The sequence below is a fragment of the Natator depressus genome, chromosome 1 (assembly GCF_965152275.1).
Source record: "Natator depressus isolate rNatDep1 chromosome 1, rNatDep2.hap1, whole genome shotgun sequence".
Taxonomy (NCBI): domain Eukaryota; kingdom Metazoa; phylum Chordata; order Testudines; family Cheloniidae; genus Natator; species Natator depressus.
This window is the reverse complement of record NC_134234.1, coordinates 52,662,287-52,682,042: the sequence shown is the minus strand read 5'-3', so window position 1 is coordinate 52,682,042 and position 19,756 is coordinate 52,662,287. Positions and strand designations below refer to the sequence as shown.

Here is a 19,756-nt window from a genome sequence, read left to right as displayed (position 1 = left end):
ACTGTGGAACAGGAAATGCATAAGAAGTTAAAAACCAAATTCTAAGTGCAAATTCAGCCCAATTCAATAATGAACAAAAGGCATTGGCACTTTATGGCTGTTCTATGGTAAATTAATTTGGTGAACTCACTTTAGTTCTGAGTCACAAAATCGTATGTTGCACTAATTGGCAACCTTTTTGGAAGTCTAGAAAGCCAAGGCAGAATGGGCATAGAAGACTCACTTAACCTTCATATCTCATAGTTTGCCCATCTATAAAATCATAGAATTGTAGGAGTGGAAGGGACCTTGGTAGATCGTCTAGTCCATTCCATTACACTGAGGCAGGATTAAGTATTATCTAGACCATCCCTGACAGGTGGGAACATTAATATCACTTACCTACAAAGGTTAATTAATTAAGGTTTTATATATAGTGGCTCTGGTAGGCACAGTCAGAGTTGTGGATTGCAATGGAGAGGCCTTGCAACTGGGACTTTTCCCAGAGACCAGAGGGTGATAGAAGGTTTCCAAGGCACTAGAGGGAGCATGCCAAGGAGAAGTTCCTACACTTTCTGTTTTAGAGTTGTACCATATGCTTGCCCCATCACTGTCCCTGGACCACCAGCTGGTATGGAAGAGGCGAGTTCATGGCCTTCGCTCTTCCCCTTTGGAGGGACTAGGGATACTGATGGTACTATGAAACTTGCAGATATGACAAGCATTGAAATTCTGTCTGCACTAGAGAAGGGCTCTCTATACTTTCTCCCTGCACTTTATGTACCTGCATGGTGTCATCCAGAATCTGGTCCTTTGAAGACATAAAGTGCTATATTGGTTCAATGTATTATTATAATCCTGAACTATCTTCTCCTTTTTAGATATGGTCCCTCCTTGTACTTATGCCTAGGGAAAATCCCACTGTCTCTGCCCAAGCTGTACCTGTTCTATAGTGAAACAGAGGGCTTCAGTCACAGGAATGTCAATCCAACATTTTTCATGAGCACTGCACTCTCCTGCACCACACAGATACACACCTGTTTGTTTAATTTCAAAATGTGATAACTACCTATTTTTATTTCACTTTAACAGCAGGATGGTAGGTCTTTTGAACTTAGGGTTAAGAATTTACCGATTTTCATAAATGATGGATTATTAATTAAAACTGTATGCATATATTTGTTTAAAATATTCTAAAAACATTTCTGTGTTGAAATGGAGAAATTTGCACTGATCTGGGGGTCAGAAACTCCGGTATTCCAGTCAAGTCTTCTGACACTGACTCACAATGTGCCCTCAATCATGTCACTTCACCTTTCTGCCTCAGTTCCTTCATTTATCAAATAAGATTGACACTTAAGAACATAAGAACGGCCATACTGGGTCAGACCAATGGTCCATCTAGCCCAATATCCTGTCTTCCAACAGTAGCCAGTGCCAGATGTTTCAGAGGCAATGAACAGAATCGGGCAATTATTGAGTGATCTATCTCCTGTCATTGAGTCCCAGCTTCTGGGACACCCAGTGCATGGCATTGTGTCCATAACCATCTTGGCTAATAACCCTTGATAGACCTCTTAACTTATCTTCCATTAACTTATCCAATTCTTAAACCTGATGCCCAATAATTTCATTGGGTGACCCCCTGGTTCTTGTGTTATGTGCAGGGGTAAATAACACTTCTCTATTCACTTTCTCCACACCATTCGTGATTTCATAGACCTCTGTCATACCTCCCTATTTTCTAAACTGAAGAGTCCCAATCTTAATAATCTCTCATAATATGGAAGCTGTTCCATAGCCCCTAATTATTTTTGTTGCCCTTATCTGTACTTTGTCCAATTCTAATATTTATTTTTTGTGATGGGGCAACCAGAACGGCATGCAGTATTGAAGGAGTCATATAGTGGCATTATGATATTTGTCTGTCTTATTATCTATCCCTTTTATAATGATTCCTAACATTCTGGTTTTTTGACTGCCAGATCCCTTGTGTGATCCCTTCGTAACTCATCCCAGTCACCTTTGGACTTAACTGTCTTAAGTAACTTCATATCATCTGGAAACTTTGCTACCTCAGTGTTTACCCCCTTTTTCCAGCTCATTTATGAATATGTTGAACAGCACTGGTCCCAGCACAGATCCCTAAGGCACCCTGCTATTTACCTCTCTCCATTGTGAAAACTGGCCATTTATTCCTACCTTTGTTTCCTGTCTTTTAACCACTTACTGATCCATGAGCAGACCTCCCCTCTTATCCCATAACTGACTACTTTGCTTAAGAACCTTTGGTGAGGGATCGTGTTGAAAGCTTTCTGAAAGTCCAAGTACACTATCTCAGCTGGATCACCCTTGTCCACATGCTTGCTAGCACCCTCAAAGAATCTTAATAGATTGGTGTGGCCTCCCCCATCTGCCTCATAGGAGGCTTGTGAGAATTACTAAGGCCATATTTACACTATGGATGCTATAGCACCATAGATATGGTGCTGTAACTGTGCTACTGTTACCCCGTAGTGTAGATGCAGACTACAGCAATGCAAGGTGCGTATTTCTGTCACGGTAGGAAGTCCATCTCCCTGAGCAACAGAAGCTAGGTTGATGGAAGCATTCTTCCATTGACTCCACTGTATCTGCACTGGGGGGTAGGTTGGCATGGCTATGGCACTCCGGTGGAGAGGGGAGGGAATGGTGGATTTTTCACACCCTGAGCACTGTAGCTATATCAGCCTAAGTTTTAAGTGTAGACCAGGCCTCAATTAATGTCTGTACAATGCTCAATGTAAATACTAAGTATTATTATTATTAAATGAATTCACTAGTTAAGCTATTATTAAATTATATTACTAATTAATAAGTGTGTTAATATCACTTTTTCTGATCACACAAACACTATCTCACGCTAGTGTTATTGACAAGTATTGATAGTGACGTTAATCAGTTTCACTGATAAGATGACTGAACTCAGGTTACAATAGTGAACACACAAAACACAGTAAAAAAGCAAGGTATAGCTCTGTGAGGCAGAGACAGTATCTCCTTCTGTGTTTGTGCCACACCGAGCACAGTGACAGGTTTCAGAGTGGTAGCTGTGTTAGTCTGTGTCAGCAAAAAAACAAAAACAAAAATGAGGAGGACTTGTGGCACCTTAGAGACTAACAAATTTATTTGGGCATAAGCTTTCGTGGGCTAAAACCCACTTCATCAGATACAGCAGGAAGCTATATATACACACAGAGAACATGACAAAATGGGTGTTGCCATACCAACTGTAACGGTATGGTATGGCAACACCCATTTTTTCATGTTCTCTGTGTATATATAGCTTCCTGCTCTATCCAATGAAGTGGGTTTTAGCCCACAAAAGCTTATGCCCAAATAAATTTGTTAGTCTCTAAGGTGCCACAAGTCCTCCTCGTTTTTTTTTTTTTTTTACCTAACACAATGGAACTCTGATCCCATCTGAGGCAGCTGGATGCTTCTGTATTCTAAATATCAAATCATAAATCATGGTCTAAAATTCTTCTAACTACTCTGCTGTTTTAAGTGTCAACTGAACAAAATTATAAACATCAGCTCTTTACAGAATAAAGAAAATTAGTCACAGTGGTGGGAGAGGGGGACGACGCATGCTTTGCATGTTTTGTGAATGGTATTAATTCAACTCATCGAAGCTGGCAGTTTGAAGTTGCTATTCCTGGAAGAGTCTCAGGTTGATACAACGTTCCCTCCCACAACCCTGTAGCATGTATATAAACTGTGAGCTCTCCAGAACTTTTTGCCAGTTCTCTCGTTAGACTAGGCAGGAGGAACTAAGGATGAAGATCCTTTTTTTATCCACCTTCTCCATTTTTTTGTTGTCTGCTTTTGACCCAGCAGACTCTTCTGCTCATTATGACAAGATTTTGTCCCACAGTCGAATCAGGGCACGTGAGCAGGGGTAAGTACAGGTTTTCTCTTTTAGAATACCTTAACAGGAGTGTTTTAAAGTTCTCTCCCCCACACCGATCTCAAGATTAGCCAGAATATTAAAATGAGATTTGTGCACGGTAAGTTCTTACTGAGTGTGAGTCAAATATATTCTTTCTAAAATGCATGTGTTATGAAATATATTTCCAAATTATTTTTTGTGGAAAAACCATGCAAAATAAAATTAAATATTGTTAAACTTTATGAACTGTTTGAAAGCTAAAGATTATATCTGAAGAGAAGCAAAATGCATGTGTTTCAGTATCATTGAAGATCATTATAGTTTACAACAGATATAATGTGTGATCAGCTATGTTTAACATGGCCCATCAAATATTTTACCAGCATTAGTGTATATTCCACAACATGTACTTTTCTTTTTTTCTCATAGTGAGAAGTATGAACTCTACCTAATTCTCTGGTCATTTGTAAATGCACAGAGTATTTTTCAAAAGTTCAGTTCCCACTTAAGCTTTATAATAATGTTGCAGAGTAAGACACTGAAATGCAGTGATCAGAATTTATTTATTTTAACAAATTGTCTCAGGGTAAATATTAAGCAGTCTACATATATCTGTTTTAAGATTTATTAGTAAAAGATAGTTTAGCTCTGTGGGTTTGTTTGTTTTTTTAATAATCAAAAGGATTCCCCCCCCAACACACACACACACTTACAAGATGAACTGGACTTTGTAAAATAAGGGTTTAATGGTTTCCTCTTTTGAAAAATCTTCTGTTCTAATACTCCAACAGATAAATTACTGTAATATATAAATTAGAGACAAAATGGAAATTTGCTTTTGAGGAAATTTCTCTTTTGCACACAACTACGTTACAAAGTTTTCCTTATTTGAATTTTCTGGTTTTTTTGTATATGGCAGTTTACCCTTTAGTCCTGTGTAATTACTAGACTGTTTATTTAGGTGCTCTTGGCATTCCAGACAGTGGCAATCCAAATAGCTGATAGAGTTACTGAAGATGGGGTTCCTTACCGGATAAAGAAAAAGTAGGCTTTCTGCCCTTCCCCCTCTCCATGACATACAGCCACACAGCTGTGCACAAGCTGAACTTTGATGAAAAGAGCTCAGCAATAGTCACAGTTCAGTCCCTAGCGGATGGTAATTCACTTCGGGAAAAAAAAATGCAATGCATAATAAAGCTTAATTAGGCACAGCTGGCAGTGACTGTTCACTAGACATACAGGGCTGAGCTGGCAGACAGGGGGAATCACCTCTTGCTTCTGGGGAGTGTGATCTTTCCAAAGAACTCAGCAGGGCGGTGTCAGGAGCTTGGATGGTGGTTGACTGAAATCACACCTGCTCTGGGAATCAGGACCAGATGTTCATTTCTGGCTCTTGTCCATTGAATACTGTATTCAAAACTATTGTTAATCACACTTTTTCAAATATGTACAACAACTTTATGTGTTTTTTTTTTCCAGTCCAAATGTCTGTGCTCTTCAGCAAGTTATGGGCACCAAAAAGAAATATTTCAGCACCTGCAGAAACTGGTATCAGGGAGCTATCTGTGGGAAGAAAGCGTAAGTGCTATTTGTTACCTGACTATCCATTATTTACGGAAATGGAATAATTACAGAACTCTTCTTCCTTAGAGGCATATTACATACTTGCTTCAAATGCAGATCTCCCATTGCTAGCAATGGCAATTTGGAAAATGACATCACAATACAAAGCACTTAAAATTCCAAGTGCTTTCCAAATAATCCCCTCAACACACATTAATTAATCCTCACAACACACATTGAAAGATGGTAGAACTGAGACAGAGGGCGGAAGTGACTTGTCCAGTTATACAAAGGGAGCAACTATCCAGGCTGGGGACAGAAATCAGTATTTCGTGGCTCCAGTCCTGTGCTCAGACCACACCTTTATCTATGTACATGGAACAAGAATAGAATATTCCTAAGGATTTGCGGAAGTTATTCTGTCTGTTGTTTACTAAGTCTAAGTGATTTTGGTGTTTTTTTAGTACCTTAGATAAATTTGTTTCTTTACGTTTATTGTAATTGTGACCTCATAATTTCAAGATGAAATCAGTTGTTTCATTATCCCATGATGGTGTTAACAAATTTCACTTCCAGGACGTAACATCAGAGTCATTAATTACTCCACTTCTGGCCATGCCCTATCTTTGGGACATACTCACCCAAGCACCGAAAAGCCAGTGCAGAACTCTTCCTGCACTGCTTTTCTTGGGGCTGCGGCCATGAGTGACTAGTACAGCTGGTTAAATCAGTATCCTTAGAAAAAGGTATTTAACACATTCTGGCACTGTAGAGGCACTAAACGATTCCATTAGTATTTTTACAACAACCCACCTTTTCTTTAGCTGCTGAACTACTATTGGTTGGATAATTTATTCAGCAACTATGGCAAAAATAATTAAATATGTTATTTGACTATTCATCTTTGTCAGGCAGATCGAAGATAAAATTTTCAAATGCGCCTAAGTGACTTAGGCATCTACGTTCCATTTTCAAAAGTGATTTGGGCACTTAGGAGTCTTCATCTTATTGAAAGTCCATGGGACATGGTCTCCTAAATGCCTAAAATACTTTTGAAAATGGGATTCATTCAGTAAGTCACTTAGATGCTGTTGAAAATTTTAGCCATTGCATTAAAAAAAATAACGATAGCAAACACCCAGAACAGGAAGTGACTGACATTTTCCAAGCCATTTAAAGAAATATTGTCACTTTCCTTTACTTAATGGCTATGTTCAAAACCAATTAAACATTAGAATCCATTTTTAGCCTTTGCTTTCAGCTTAAACCAGAATTCCTAAGTAAGCCCCCAAAGCCTCAAACACCCATTAATCAATTTATTTGGACTTCAGTAAGTACTCACAACCTACATTGTTGCTATTGGACATTGTGCACACATTAAGAGAAGTGTAACCCTTCAGGAGCTTAGATATCCTGGTGATGTCCATGATATAAATGCCTACACAAATGTTCTTCTCAGTGTTACAAAATAGATTTGTGAATTCACAGTAGCTCAGCAGACCTGAAGCAACCTGGTGTTATGGTTGCTACTGGTGCTGTTAGAAGTTCATGAGACAGTTTTGCATTTCTTGAGATTCCTGACAGATTCTCATCCCGTCTTGTGACACAATACTGGAATGGCCCCTGAGGAAAAAAGAGTGGGAAGAGATGGAGGAGGAGGATATGGCTTCCAGCTTTTTCTTTATCAGAAAATATTTTTCAGCAATGTGTCAGCATAGCATAGAATTATGGGGCCAGTTATGTTTTTGATACACTAATCAAGCAAAGTTTATAACATCGAGTCTTGTGGTGGATATATTCTAATAATTCTGATCTCTAAGGTCAGTTGAGATATCAGGGCTAAAATCTGGGCCCCACTGAAGTCCAAGGCAAAACTCCAATTGACTTTAATCGGGCTAGGATTTCACCCTGTGCTTTCTGTTATTGTAAACTTCATCTTTGCTCCAAGAGCCACGGATTAACACCTGTATTATATTAACATTATTATGAAGGATACAATGACATTCTCATCAGAATGGGCACAGATACCTCTTTGAATCTCCAGAAGCTTCTCTGGAATATAATTTAGCATCTAGAATTCTAACCCTCCCATTTTGAGTTAGACTGATGTTTTCGCAAGGTTTTTTATTTCTGCAGCTGAGTCAGGATCTGTCTCCCCTTTATGCAATTTGATCAGCTCAGTTATGCATAAGATTGGGGGATTCTGTGGAGACAATGTAGTTTAATTTCCACGACTCAGACTGGTGCTATAGAAGTTGTGTTTGATCATCCTTCCAACTACGAACCTGGGTTTCCCAGGCACTTTATTTTGTTTTGTGGTCTTTCTCCCTTCCAGTCTTTCCTTCTCTTCCTGACGACATTGTAATGCAATACTGACATCCATTTTCTTCAGAGCACATGCTGTAAATTGTCCAAGATATTTATTCACCATTTATGTAAAGCCTGCCTTATCACTGTCTTCTTAGCAGAGCACTTTCTTTCACTAGTGACACATTAGGGAGAAGGATGCTTCCTGAAAATGCTTTAGACTGAACTTCTTTGGACATTTTCAAAGCTGATTTTGGAACGTTAGCTGCCTCTGCAGACTAACTGCTTCATTTATGTCATGTCTTGCCAATACCCTCTAAGTGAAAGACTGCTGAGTGCATTAAGATGACATAGAGAATCGTTATTCAGCTGAGCCACAGTGGTAGCCTGAGTTTTTGTTTGGTTTTTTTTTTTTTGTGGCCAGAGACATCATGATGTGACAGAAGAAATATTTTGAGGCCATGAAGAGATTTTACAGTACTCAAAATAAGATTCCTTTAGTGTAGTTTGGACTCATTGACAGTGAGGTTACACAAAGGTATCACATACATTCTGAGCTCTGCTTTGGCACTTTCTGAGTTGTGCAAACACTAGAAAGAGTAGATTTGAGGAAGACTGTGGACTGGATTTGGATTAAATGATAGGCATACTGGCACTCTTTGTGTGGTAACAGTAGAACATTTGGTATAATTTAGATGTGCCTAAAGTAATGTAATTATTAACAGGAGATTTTGAACAACGCCAAAAACAGAACCACCACCATTCCTAAACAGATTAATTTGCTTCCTTCTCATTTTAAAAAACAACGTTATTTCTTATAGTTATAACACTTCCATGGTAACTCCCTTCAGATTGTATATACTGATCCAGAAAATGTACAGACGATACCAAAAGGATCTACATTCTATCATTTCCCATTTACAACTGTATTTACAAACTCCCCAGCTGAACTACTGACCTGAGGGCTCTGTAGAAACAGCGGCCCTACTGGATCATAAAGATGTTTGTAGTTTTAATAGTATATTATGCCTGCTAACAAGACGGATCATTTGCAAACAAGCCTCAGGGCCACTCTGAGCTATTCCAGCTGCCAACAGCCCCAAGAGGATGCTTGACTATCCATAGATATGCCCTGGCCATGCCCCCTTTTTCCTTGGGAATGCCTTTTATCCCTGGGGCTGAGATGGGAGTGGCATAGAGCTGGTTTTCTTTACTTAGGAACGCAGCATTACATCATTATCTGAAGAGTCACTTCTCTTCAGTAACATCACATCATGTGCTGAATTTGCAGAATTACGTAGCTGAAAGTTTTTTGGAGTGCAATATTAGTGTAAAGGCAACTTTGCTTTGGATTTTATACAATCTCTCTCTATGGTGGGGGGCAAGGGGGCTGTGTTCTTTTTTCCCCCTCTAAATTGTCCTTCAACCTGAAAGGTGCTGAGCAACTGCATCTTACATTGATTTCAAGAGAAGCTGCACGTTCCTCCTACCTCAGCATCCGGCTTATTGACAACCCTCACTCTATCACATCTACCGACATTTCATAGACATTTGATACATCAGCTTTCTAGTTGCAATCAATCATGAGGGAACATATGGCTTTGGATACTAAAAGTCAGAACTTGCCAGATTTGAATTACTAGCAGTCCTCAGAGGAAGCATGCTGTAAGTTAAAAGGAATACGATAGCCCAAAGGTATTGCCAGAGAAGCATTCCCTTTGTCCATTGTGCTCTTTAGCCAGTTTTCTGCCTCACATAAATTGTACTCATATCAGACTCAGTCTTTTCTCTGCTGAATATGGCGAAGAAGAGTAAACATGCAATGTCTGATTGGTGCTTAGTCCCCCTTTTCCTGTTATCAAAACCTAAGTGAGATGTCAAAACACACAGGATATTTTCCGGTTTCCTTTTGGAATATTTTCTCTCTGAAAGAAGTATATTTTCTTATAACAAAGCAATTCCCTGGATGGCAGATGCATACTAATTGCTGGTTTGGGACAGAGATTCCACAAGAGCCAGCTTTTGTCTGACTCTAGCATGGGTGAGCAGGAGGCATGGGAGGAATGGTGCAAGGAGCCCTCTCCTCACACTTGTGTGCCTTGTGAAAGGGCTAGGAATCACTCCAAAAGTGTATCTTTGGGTGCACAGGGTGGGAGTAAGAAGGACGATTGTTGCACCCACAGTGAGAGAGCGGGTTTCACTATTGCTGCTTGCTCGGGAGTCAGGGGAAGGCACAATCCTTCTCCAAACTAAATCTAGTCCTACCCATGCAAGGTTTGCACGCTCACCTACCTGTTAGAATATGTTGCCCACAATGTATCATTCTGGGAGATGGGCGTAAAGTGAATTGTCATCCTCCACAGAGAAGTATATTACAGACTGTTGCACAAAACTTTTTTGAAGCTTAGTTAGAATTGTCTTGTGTAAGGTTTAGCCCAGCGTTTCCCAAACTGTGTTCCGCGGAACACTGGTGTTCCGCACGATGTGAATAGGTGTTCTGTGAAAGAATTGTAATTAAAATAAAGGGTCTTGCACTTGATTTTTGTACTACTTTATACATGCTTTCCAGTTAGAAATTGTTAGTTCAAGTTATTTTAAATTTGTATTTTTGCTTTGTTTTATAAAATAAAATATATTTGAGCATAAATAAAGCAATTTTTTATTTGAAAACCTAACGACTACAAAATAATATTATAAGTCTTCTGTAAATATATACCAGATGTTCCGTGGCCAAAATAGTTTGGAAAACACTGGTTTAGCCAGCTGAAAAATAAATAGATTCATTTAAAAATCAGATTAAAAAGAGAAAATAGGGAGTCAAACAACCTACATTCATAGCACAAACAAATCTAACATGGCAGAGCAAACTCTCTATAATGAAAAGCTCTTTGTTCTTTATCAGCTCTCACTTTGCAATAAATTATGTAGCTCAGAGTCTCATTTTAAACTCATGCTTTGTAATGTAGTTTTTATTCCAGTCTGCTTTCATTTTTAAGTGTCTTCAAATAGATTTTTATCCCGGAATTCTGAAAATTCCAACTTTCAAGTAATTTGAGCAAGCCATTTAGTTTAATGTATTTGTTGCTAATACTTTGTCAGCTCTAACTCATTACAACAACCTACAAAACCCCACATAGCTGCCTCTAGGAAACTTCCAGCTTCAAAACTGACATCATTGAGCCACATGCATTAAAAAGACATCATGTAAAGCTCTGATTGCATGTTTTTCTAGTAATTCAGTCTGCAGTAATTACTTTGAAAAGCAATAACTGCAAAAGAAAGAGTTTAAAGGTTTATGTTACCTTTCCGTTTCAGTAAGTCCATATAATTTCCTGGGTTTCTTTATCCTCTAGCAACCACATTCATCCTTGCCATAACTCCATTGACTTCAGTAGAGTTGTGCTTATTTACAGCAGGGCTGAATTTGGTTAAAGATGTCTATTTTAAAGCTGTTACTTCCTTCAAATCAATAAGGTACAATAAAAAGCAATCCATAATGCTGAATGAAACACTACATTTAGCACCAACCCGCTTCTGAGTACAGTTTGTACATACAAAGGTGAGGCGATTTCCTTGAACAACTATACATCAGGCACTATCCAATTTCCAGCTCAACTCCATCCTCCCCTTCATGGCTATGCTCTTACTCCTGCCGCCTTCACTTCCTCTCTGCTAGCTCTTTCCTTAGTTTGTTACAATCTGGCTTTCACCCTCTCTACTCTAACTAATGAGACTGCTCTCACTAAAGTTACCAATGCCCTTTCCCTTGTCTTCTCCATATTCCTTGTTTTTTCCACTACTTTCAGCATAATCAGGCAATCTTTATTGATTCTCTTCTTTATTGGCTTTTACAACACTGTTCTTGAATAGTTTTCCTTTTTACCTCTTGCATTTCTCTTTCAGTGTCATCCTCAGTGGCTCCACCTCCTCCCACTTTCTGTCAGCTTCCCACAGGGCCTATTCCTAACCCCCTGCCTTCATTCCTTCACATTATCCCTGGGTGGTCTTATTTGCCTTCATGACTCTAATTCCCATCAAGTTACCCTTCGCATTTAGACTATTGCCAAAACTTGCCACTTTTTTCCTTTACATCCACGCTGTCAAAAGCTTGTCCATGCTTTGATAATCCTCCCTATCCCTTCCATCCTTGGTTCTTTTGATCCCTCCTGTAATCTTCTCTTTGGTTTTCCAATCCCTTCTCTCCTAGCCAAAATGTCACCATCAGATTCATTTTCTGCACCTGTTATTGCAATCACATCATTCCCCTTTACGAGTCCCTTCACTAGCTCCACTTCCTCCCCCACATCTATTCCAAGCTGTTTGTCAACCTTCATGACTGTGGATGTGTTGAGTATTTAAAATGCTACGTAGCTACAGAATACAGTACAGTGGAACCAGTTAATAGTGTCTAATTTGATACCAACAGAAAATAGATTTGATACCAACATTGTCTGATTTGATACCAACATTGCTGAATGTTAAAAAAAAAAAGATGATTAGATAACTCTAGCCATAGAAACTGAATAGAAGTAGATAATTTGTAAAAAAGTAAAACTAAGATAATTAACTGAAATTGGTGTCATTTCGTTTGTACTTTATTTAATCTAGCTTTTATCTATACCCTACAGAACTGTCTTGTATGAATGTTGCCCTGGCTACATGAAGATGGATGGAATGAGAGGTTGCCCGGCAGGTACAGTCTTAGATGCACATGATCTTTACATATGGGACCCATTCTAACACAGGAGATTTTCAGAAGTGGTCTGTAATTTTGGGTGCCCAACCTGAGACATCTAAAGCTTATTTCTCAGAGGGGCTGACTGAGCATCCACAACTTCATTTGATGTCCCTAAGTGTGGGCAGCACCACTGGAAATCATCTGCAAGGTGTTTGACGTTGGACACCGAACACTGAGACATTCATAATTAGAGGCCACTTTTGAAAATTAAAGCCCAAACCCTTAAAATACGAACCTGCCCACTATGGATAATCCTGGCAAGTCTTTGCCCTGCTGATATGATGGGTTCCCTGGCAATGGAAATACCGCAGTCCCACTGTGTAAGGCGACAGGATTTGGGGAACTGTACAGGAGGCATGCATGTCTTGTGCAGTGTGGAGTTCCCTGCTGTGTCACTTATGTAGTTGCTTGCAGTGGACCAAGCAGCATTGGGTAGGGGGAAGGATGGTGCAAAAACAGGTATTGGAGGTGAGATGGCACCAGAGACAAGGGGAGGGATGGGTATTAGGGGTGCATAACAGGTACCAAGGGCTACTCAGTAGAATTGGCTGGTCATACGTTTTCCAGTGGAACATTTTTTCATGGGAAAATGCTGGTGTCAAAATCAAAACTTTTGCAGGAACTTTTCAATTTTGTCCAATTTTCCTATAGAAACCAAGCAGATTTTCAAAGAGAAAACTACTTGGTTTTCTGCCAGCTCACTTGTCTCATGGGCTGCCAGGATTCTGGAAGCCCTGGGAGCCCTAACTCAAGTCAGAGTTGTCGAGACTTCTAGACTTCTCAATAGCCTATCAGATGGGCAGCCGGGGCTCCAGGCAGCTCGGGGATTTCGTTTAGAAAAAATCAAATCAGAATGTCATTTACATTTTTTCTAAACAAAAGTTTCAGACCTTCACTTCTCCACATCTTGGGGTGGAGAATTCCTCCCATCTGGATATTTGTCGAGTTGTTTGTTCTGGGCACTATCTGCAATGAGGATTTGACATATATTGCAAATTCTACTTAATTTCAACCCAAATTATGGAATTTTAAAAGCAATGTTTAGTTAAAAGGATTTTAATAAGATGATTCTCTCCTCCCGTTAAAACAGTGGTAATAGGTAATGATTTTGAGAGACTGACCTGTCAAAGAATTTACAGTACTCTTGTCTTGTGTATTTTAGTTGCTCCTATTGATCATGTTTATGGTACCCTGGGCATTGTGGGAGCAACCTCTACTCAACGTTATTCTGACATATCAAAGCTGAGAGAAGAGATTGAAGGACGGGGATCATTCACATTCTTTGCACCAAGCAATGAAGCTTGGGAGCTGTTGGATCGAGTAACTATATATCTCTATATACACACACACACATATATATATTAATGTTATGAGTACTTATTTTTGTATCTACAATAGCTGTGTTTTAAACCACATTAGAAACAATGAAGATTTTTTTATATATCAGAGATAAATATTGAAACTCAATTACTATATTATTCTAAACTAAACTATGCTTAAGGAACACAGATATTTTACATTTTTAAAAAAAATTCTAGAAACAATGAACAGCTGCAAAGGATATCTGTTTGAGCACCGTCAAAGAGAAATTGTTTTTTGTTGCTCAGCACCCTGAGTATTTTCATGGTTGGATGCTTTATAAATACAATTATCATTATTAGTCTTGTCAGCATAGCTTTGGGAATAGTTTTGAAAACTGAAGCAATTCCAGTAAGGGAGGGTGACAGACACTTTTGTGGGTGACTGTAGGGTACTTTCCCTAGAACTACAATGTTAATCCAGTACTGAACCAAAAAAAAAGCTTGAATGCCTTGCTTATGTAATGAGGCCTGCTGTCTTTGATACTGAATCAGTCTAGGGAATCCTCTAGCCAGCTGCATACCAAAAAAGTATGTAACTGAAGTAATTTACATAGTCAAATGAAATACACATTCAAAAATATATTGAAAGCATATTTTGTGGCAAAGAAATCTGTATAACTAACTGATTAAGATTGTCCAGGAAATGTCTAACTGAATCTTCTTCCTCAGGAAATTCATAGTAATTTAATTGACAATGTAAATATTGAACTGTACAATGCCCTCCACAACCATATGGTAAACAAGCGTATGTTGACAAAGGATCTTAAGAATGGCCTGACTCTTGTATCCATGTACAATGATCAGCAACTGCTTATTAATCATTATCCTAATGGGGTAAGTTTATTTCCATAAGCTTCTTTTATACCGTATTTCAGAGTGGTCATTTTCATTAACTCTGTGCATTTTTTTTTTATTTATCTAATGAAGAATTGAGAAAGTCATAACGAGATTATCACTTGGCATGTCAGTTATACATCTTACCTTACAAATGCTAGGAATACAGAATAAATCTGTCCATTAAAGGACTCTTTCATAGACTGAAGGCTAATTGCTAAGAAAGGACTGGGTAACAAGAGCTATTTTTTATTTTAAGAAAGTTGTAAAAACACGGAATGAACTTTCCTCTAAAGAGGTAGCCTTTGATGCATAGCACAGATTATTATCCTGCTAAATATCAGCAGTTAGATTTATTACACACTTTTTTCATATATTACTAAATACATTTTAATAAGATTTTTATTCCAATTGCAGCATGTGACAGAAATATTTAGTCATAGAAGAAACACTTATATTATCTTCCTAGATGGGATTTAATTTTTATAAACCAGGATTCCCAAAGTAACGTCACTAGTATTTATTTTCTTAAATTCATAGAAACTGCATGTTAGGTTGGCACTTAAATTAGTGTAAAACAAAAGCAAGAACCATTTTAACTATTCAGGGATATGGAACGCTAAACAACTGTCATATGGTTGGAAATCAAGATGACCTGCACAAGTTGCTGTATTGGTAAATCTAGGTGCACAGGTGCTGACTTTTGTTTTTGCCAGTTGGTTTGCTCCTCTTGCCCCTCCCCCTTTGTGAGCAGTGGGCAGGTTGTTGGAGGGAAGAGGCTGAGCGGGGTGGGGCCTTGGGGCAGAACATGGGCCGGTCCTGAGGGGAAAGAGGCCAAGCAGGGACGGGGCCTGAGGGGGCAGAAGGCTGAGTGGGGGCAGGACCTTGGGGTGTAGCGGGGGCAGGGCCTTGGGGCAAAGAGGCCGAGTGGGGGCAGGACCTCAGGCAGAGCTTGGGCAGAGCAATGGGTGGGCGCATGGTCTGGACGCTGTGGCCTACAGAAGATTAATCCAGCCCTGCAAGTGCTGAGCACCCCAATTTTTTTCAGTGGGTGCTTGAGCCCCACAACACCCACAGAGTCGGCATCTAAGGCTAGGTAGCTGTCCTCCTTAAAAATAAATTATAAGAGATAGGATGCCAAGTCAATGCTGAATATTCTACTGTTCAATTCTTTAAACATAGGTTGTTACTGTTAACTGTGCCAGAATCATCCATGGCAACCAGATTGCTACAAACGGTGTCGTTCATGTCATTGACCGTGTCCTGACCCCTGTTGGAAATACCATTCAAGAGTTCCTTGAAGCTGAGGATGATGTCTCATCTCTTAGAGTGAGTGGGGGGAAATAAAATGCTAACAAGCTTCTTTGGCCTTGTAATTTTCCTTTCTTTTTTTGTTGTCTTAGATGTAAGAAAAGATTATTAACACATTGTTAGGGAAGTGAAATGAACCAAATCAAGGACTAGTCCACCAAATGATACAAGGTAGAAGAGCTGTATATTTTTTCATAAGTGCCTAGTCCTGCTTTTGTGACAGTCTTGTAATTGATGTCACAAGGCCAGATTCTGGCACCCTTATTCGCAGTGAGTAGTCCTTACTCCTTGAGTCCTGGGGCTGTTCAGAGAGTAAGGTATCACTCAGTGTGAGTACAGATCACAGAATCTGGTCCTGTGTGATCAGAATTAGATCCAAAATGGGGAAAATAATTAAAAGTAATGGAAGTAATGGAGATGGCATCATGAAAGCTTAAGTGATCCAGTTGGTTTCAGAAATTGGGGTTAGAGTGTGGTGAGAAGGATATTTACTCGCTGGCTTGGGCTGGGGCACCAGGATATTATGGAATCTTTCCAAGCTCTTCCCGAACTGAAAGACTCTCTCATTTGCCTTCCTTTCCTCTGATTTCTCTCATCTTTTCTTCCTTCTGTGGAAAAAAGAGAAAAGTTAGAAGCAGCGAAGAACAGAGGGCCCAGCAGGCTCCCTCTTTGTAGGATGAGGAGGTGAGAAAAACTATGGAAGGTGTGGGAAGTCAACACTCATATAGGGCTGCTTTTCTTATTTCCTGGTCGGTGGAGTCATATACAATGTCAAAATATAATTGTGCTGTTATGCTCAAGGGGAGACATTCATGACAAGATGTAACTATAATTCTTATATAAGCCCAGACATCTTAATATTAAAGATAAATTGGCTTAGAGATGTTCCCATCTGTTCAGCAATGTATTTCAAGTACACTTACACTGTTCTGTAAATAACTATATTAATCTAGATAATTTATTTCAATGTTTTACGTTGTGACACTGGAAGTAGTGGATGCTGCACGAATGGGCTTATTTAGGCTGCAGAAGAGAAGAGTGAGGGGGGATTTGATAGCAGCCTTCAACTACCTGAAGGGGGTCCCAAAGAGGATGGAGCTAGGCTGTTCTTAGTGGTGGCAGATGACAGACCAAGGAGCAATGGTCTCAAGTTGCAGTGTGGGAGGTCTAGATTGGATATTAGAAAAACTTTTTCACTAGGAGGGTGGTGAAGCACTGGAATGGGTTACCAAGGGAGGTGGTGGAATCTCCATCCTTAGAGGTTTTTAAGGCCCTACTTGACAAAGCGCTGGCTGGGATGATTTAGTTGGGGTTGGTCCTGCTTTGAGTAGGGGGTTGGACTAGATGACCCTTTGAGGTCTCTTCCAACCCTAATCTTCTGTGATTCTATGAAATCAAAACATGATAACCCCATTGGTCTGATGAGTTCCAGCTTAGGGCAGGTTTTCAACAGGGCAAATCAAATATCAAAAATGTTAGTGGCTCAATTCAGCTACGCCTCCAAAAGTTCTGGAGTAAATCCCAAACCCACTGAAGTCAAACGGCACACCCCCTATCAACCTCAATGCAGCAAGGATTTCACCCTGATGTTTATCTGCACTTGTCTGGATGTAGCCAAACCTTTGTATCTGAACAAATGGTGTGAAAATCTGAAGAGTTCATGCTTTCTTGAAAGACTCCTAATCCTCCTGGTATTGACTAGACTAAAACTACCTATAAAACAGCCTCTCAATATATATTTTTTTCATTATACTTGTTTATCTGAGCATGGACAAGCATAGGGGCAAGGGGAGAACTTAAAGTAAGCAAATTAAGAAAATGTTTTTCTTTAATCAGAAAAGGGTTGCTTGATTACACTTTTGGGACAGGGATTGAGTTAGTTCATATTTCATTCAGATTGATTCTTACATACCTAGTTTCCAGGAAGTAAAGGTGAACCCCTATTGAGGTTAGTTCTTTCAATCCTACTTCATATCTATTGGGATAACTTTTATCACTAATGTTCATTAGCCAATCTGAACAAAATTGAAGGAATTAAACCATGTAAACATTATGGCTAAATGCCTTCCTATGGCTTAGGAAGGGTTAGGAAACAATGTACTGTACAACAACACATAATTCACTAGCTGTATTATGAAAGATTTTTCACCTTCTTCAGAAGTATCAGGTCTTGGCTACTATTCCAAAGGCAAAAGAGTGGATTAGATAGACTGTTGGTTTTATCTGGCAAAACCTATGTGCATATGGTCTTCAATGCAATGAGCTTTTTCAGGATTCTTTGTATTCATTTAACCTAAAGGTTTGTGTATAGAATTTCACTTACCCAGCTTTATTTAAATTTGATACTGAGTGTTTTCGTGTGGTAGATGAATCTAATGAACTACATTCTAATACAGTTTGGACTGGAGTAAATCCAATCTATCTCAACTGAAATCAACAGAGTTATGCTACATTTGAATCATTATAAATTGTATCAGAATTGGGCTCTTTCTTAATATCTGCTAAATTGTCAAAGAAACTCAGAAGACTGACCCAAGATGTTTCCCTAGAGCATTTAGTTTTCTACATTTTGATTCTGTAAGTTTACTTATGTAAACAGGCTTTTCTCTGAAGAATATTATAATTCATTTCAACATACCATTAAAATATCTGGATACAAATCCTAAAGTGCTAAATCATAATATAGTATCAGTTGCACAGAAACTACGTGCCAAATTCTGCCTACAGATTCACATGCAACAACTTCCACTGTTCTCAATAAGAGATGAATGTGAGCATTCAAGTGCAGGATTTGACCCTCTGAGGTTTCAAAATTAAGGGTTTTGTTTTTCTGTACCCATAAGTTTAATGTATTTGAACAATGCTCTCAGTAAGTAATATATTTCTTTTCTAGGCTGCTGCCATTACATCTGGTGTATTGGACACTCTTGGAAAGCCCGGCCATTACACACTCTTTGCTCCTACTAATGAAGCTTTTGAGAAACTTCCAAGGGGAGTCTTGGAAAGGATCATGGGTGACAAGGTGGCCTCTGAAGGTATATCAGTGATTCTGTATATGGGAAAATGTGAAAATATATTTCAAACATAATCAAATCAGGAATTAGCAACAAAGGGATTATAAAGCCATACAAATATCTCAAAAGAGTGAGCAGAAAATTATAACTGCTTGTATTTATTTAATGGAAATGGATCTCAGCTTTATATTCCGGGGCATCTGGATCCGGGCTTTTGCCTCAAACGCCATCTCAACTATAGCTGTTTCATAGTAAGAGTATATGTATTCTATGGGCCAAATTCTACTGTGTAAACTTTTCAAGGGATTGTCTTATTTTTGTACAGTGCACAATGGGGCTGCAATCCTAATTCAGCCTTCTGGGCGCTACTGTAACACAAAGAAATAAAAAGCACAGACAATTTGGTCTGTGAAATGCTATGCACATCTATGTGCTGTGTTAAAAATAATAATAATTACCAATAAAATAACCTTCAGTTCATCTGAGAAGGGTACTCAAATCAATTTGATTTTAATTCCACAAAAATGTACAGTTGTTCCCAATCCCAAAGGGATCCAACATGTTGTTTATGGGTAAAATTTTCCAATGCACCTAATTAACTCTAGAAGCCTACTTCCCATGGATTTTCATGGAGACCTAGATGAGTCACAGAGGTGCTTTTAAAATGTTTGCCCTACATGCTTTAAACTGGATATTCCTATTCTCATGCAGGCAGAAT

General features: G+C 39.0%; 1 protein-coding gene across 6 annotated transcripts in view; it reads left to right on the top strand.

Annotated features, from left to right (window-relative positions):
- The first annotated feature begins 3,700 nt into the window (after positions 1 to 3,700).
- The window catches only part of POSTN (periostin), a 49,125-nt gene continuing 33,069 nt past the window's right edge, over positions 3,701 to 19,756 (top strand). For 2 of the 6 annotated variants that reach the window (XM_074959904.1, XM_074959926.1), the window contains exons 1-7: positions 3,712 to 3,919; positions 5,390 to 5,488; positions 12,409 to 12,473; positions 13,681 to 13,838; positions 14,549 to 14,713; positions 15,896 to 16,042; positions 18,918 to 19,059. In XM_074959904.1, the coding sequence (XP_074816005.1) occupies positions 3,798 to 3,919; positions 5,390 to 5,488; positions 12,409 to 12,473; positions 13,681 to 13,838; positions 14,549 to 14,713; positions 15,896 to 16,042; positions 18,918 to 19,059 (898 nt within the window). In that variant the 5' untranslated portion in view covers positions 3,712 to 3,797. Of the gene's footprint in view, positions 3,920 to 5,389; positions 5,489 to 12,408; positions 12,474 to 13,680; positions 13,839 to 14,548; positions 14,714 to 15,895; positions 16,043 to 18,917; positions 19,060 to 19,756 lie in introns of all 6 variants that reach the window. The other 4 variants (XM_074959913.1, XM_074959889.1, XM_074959896.1 and 1 more) reach the window with 4 other exon arrangements.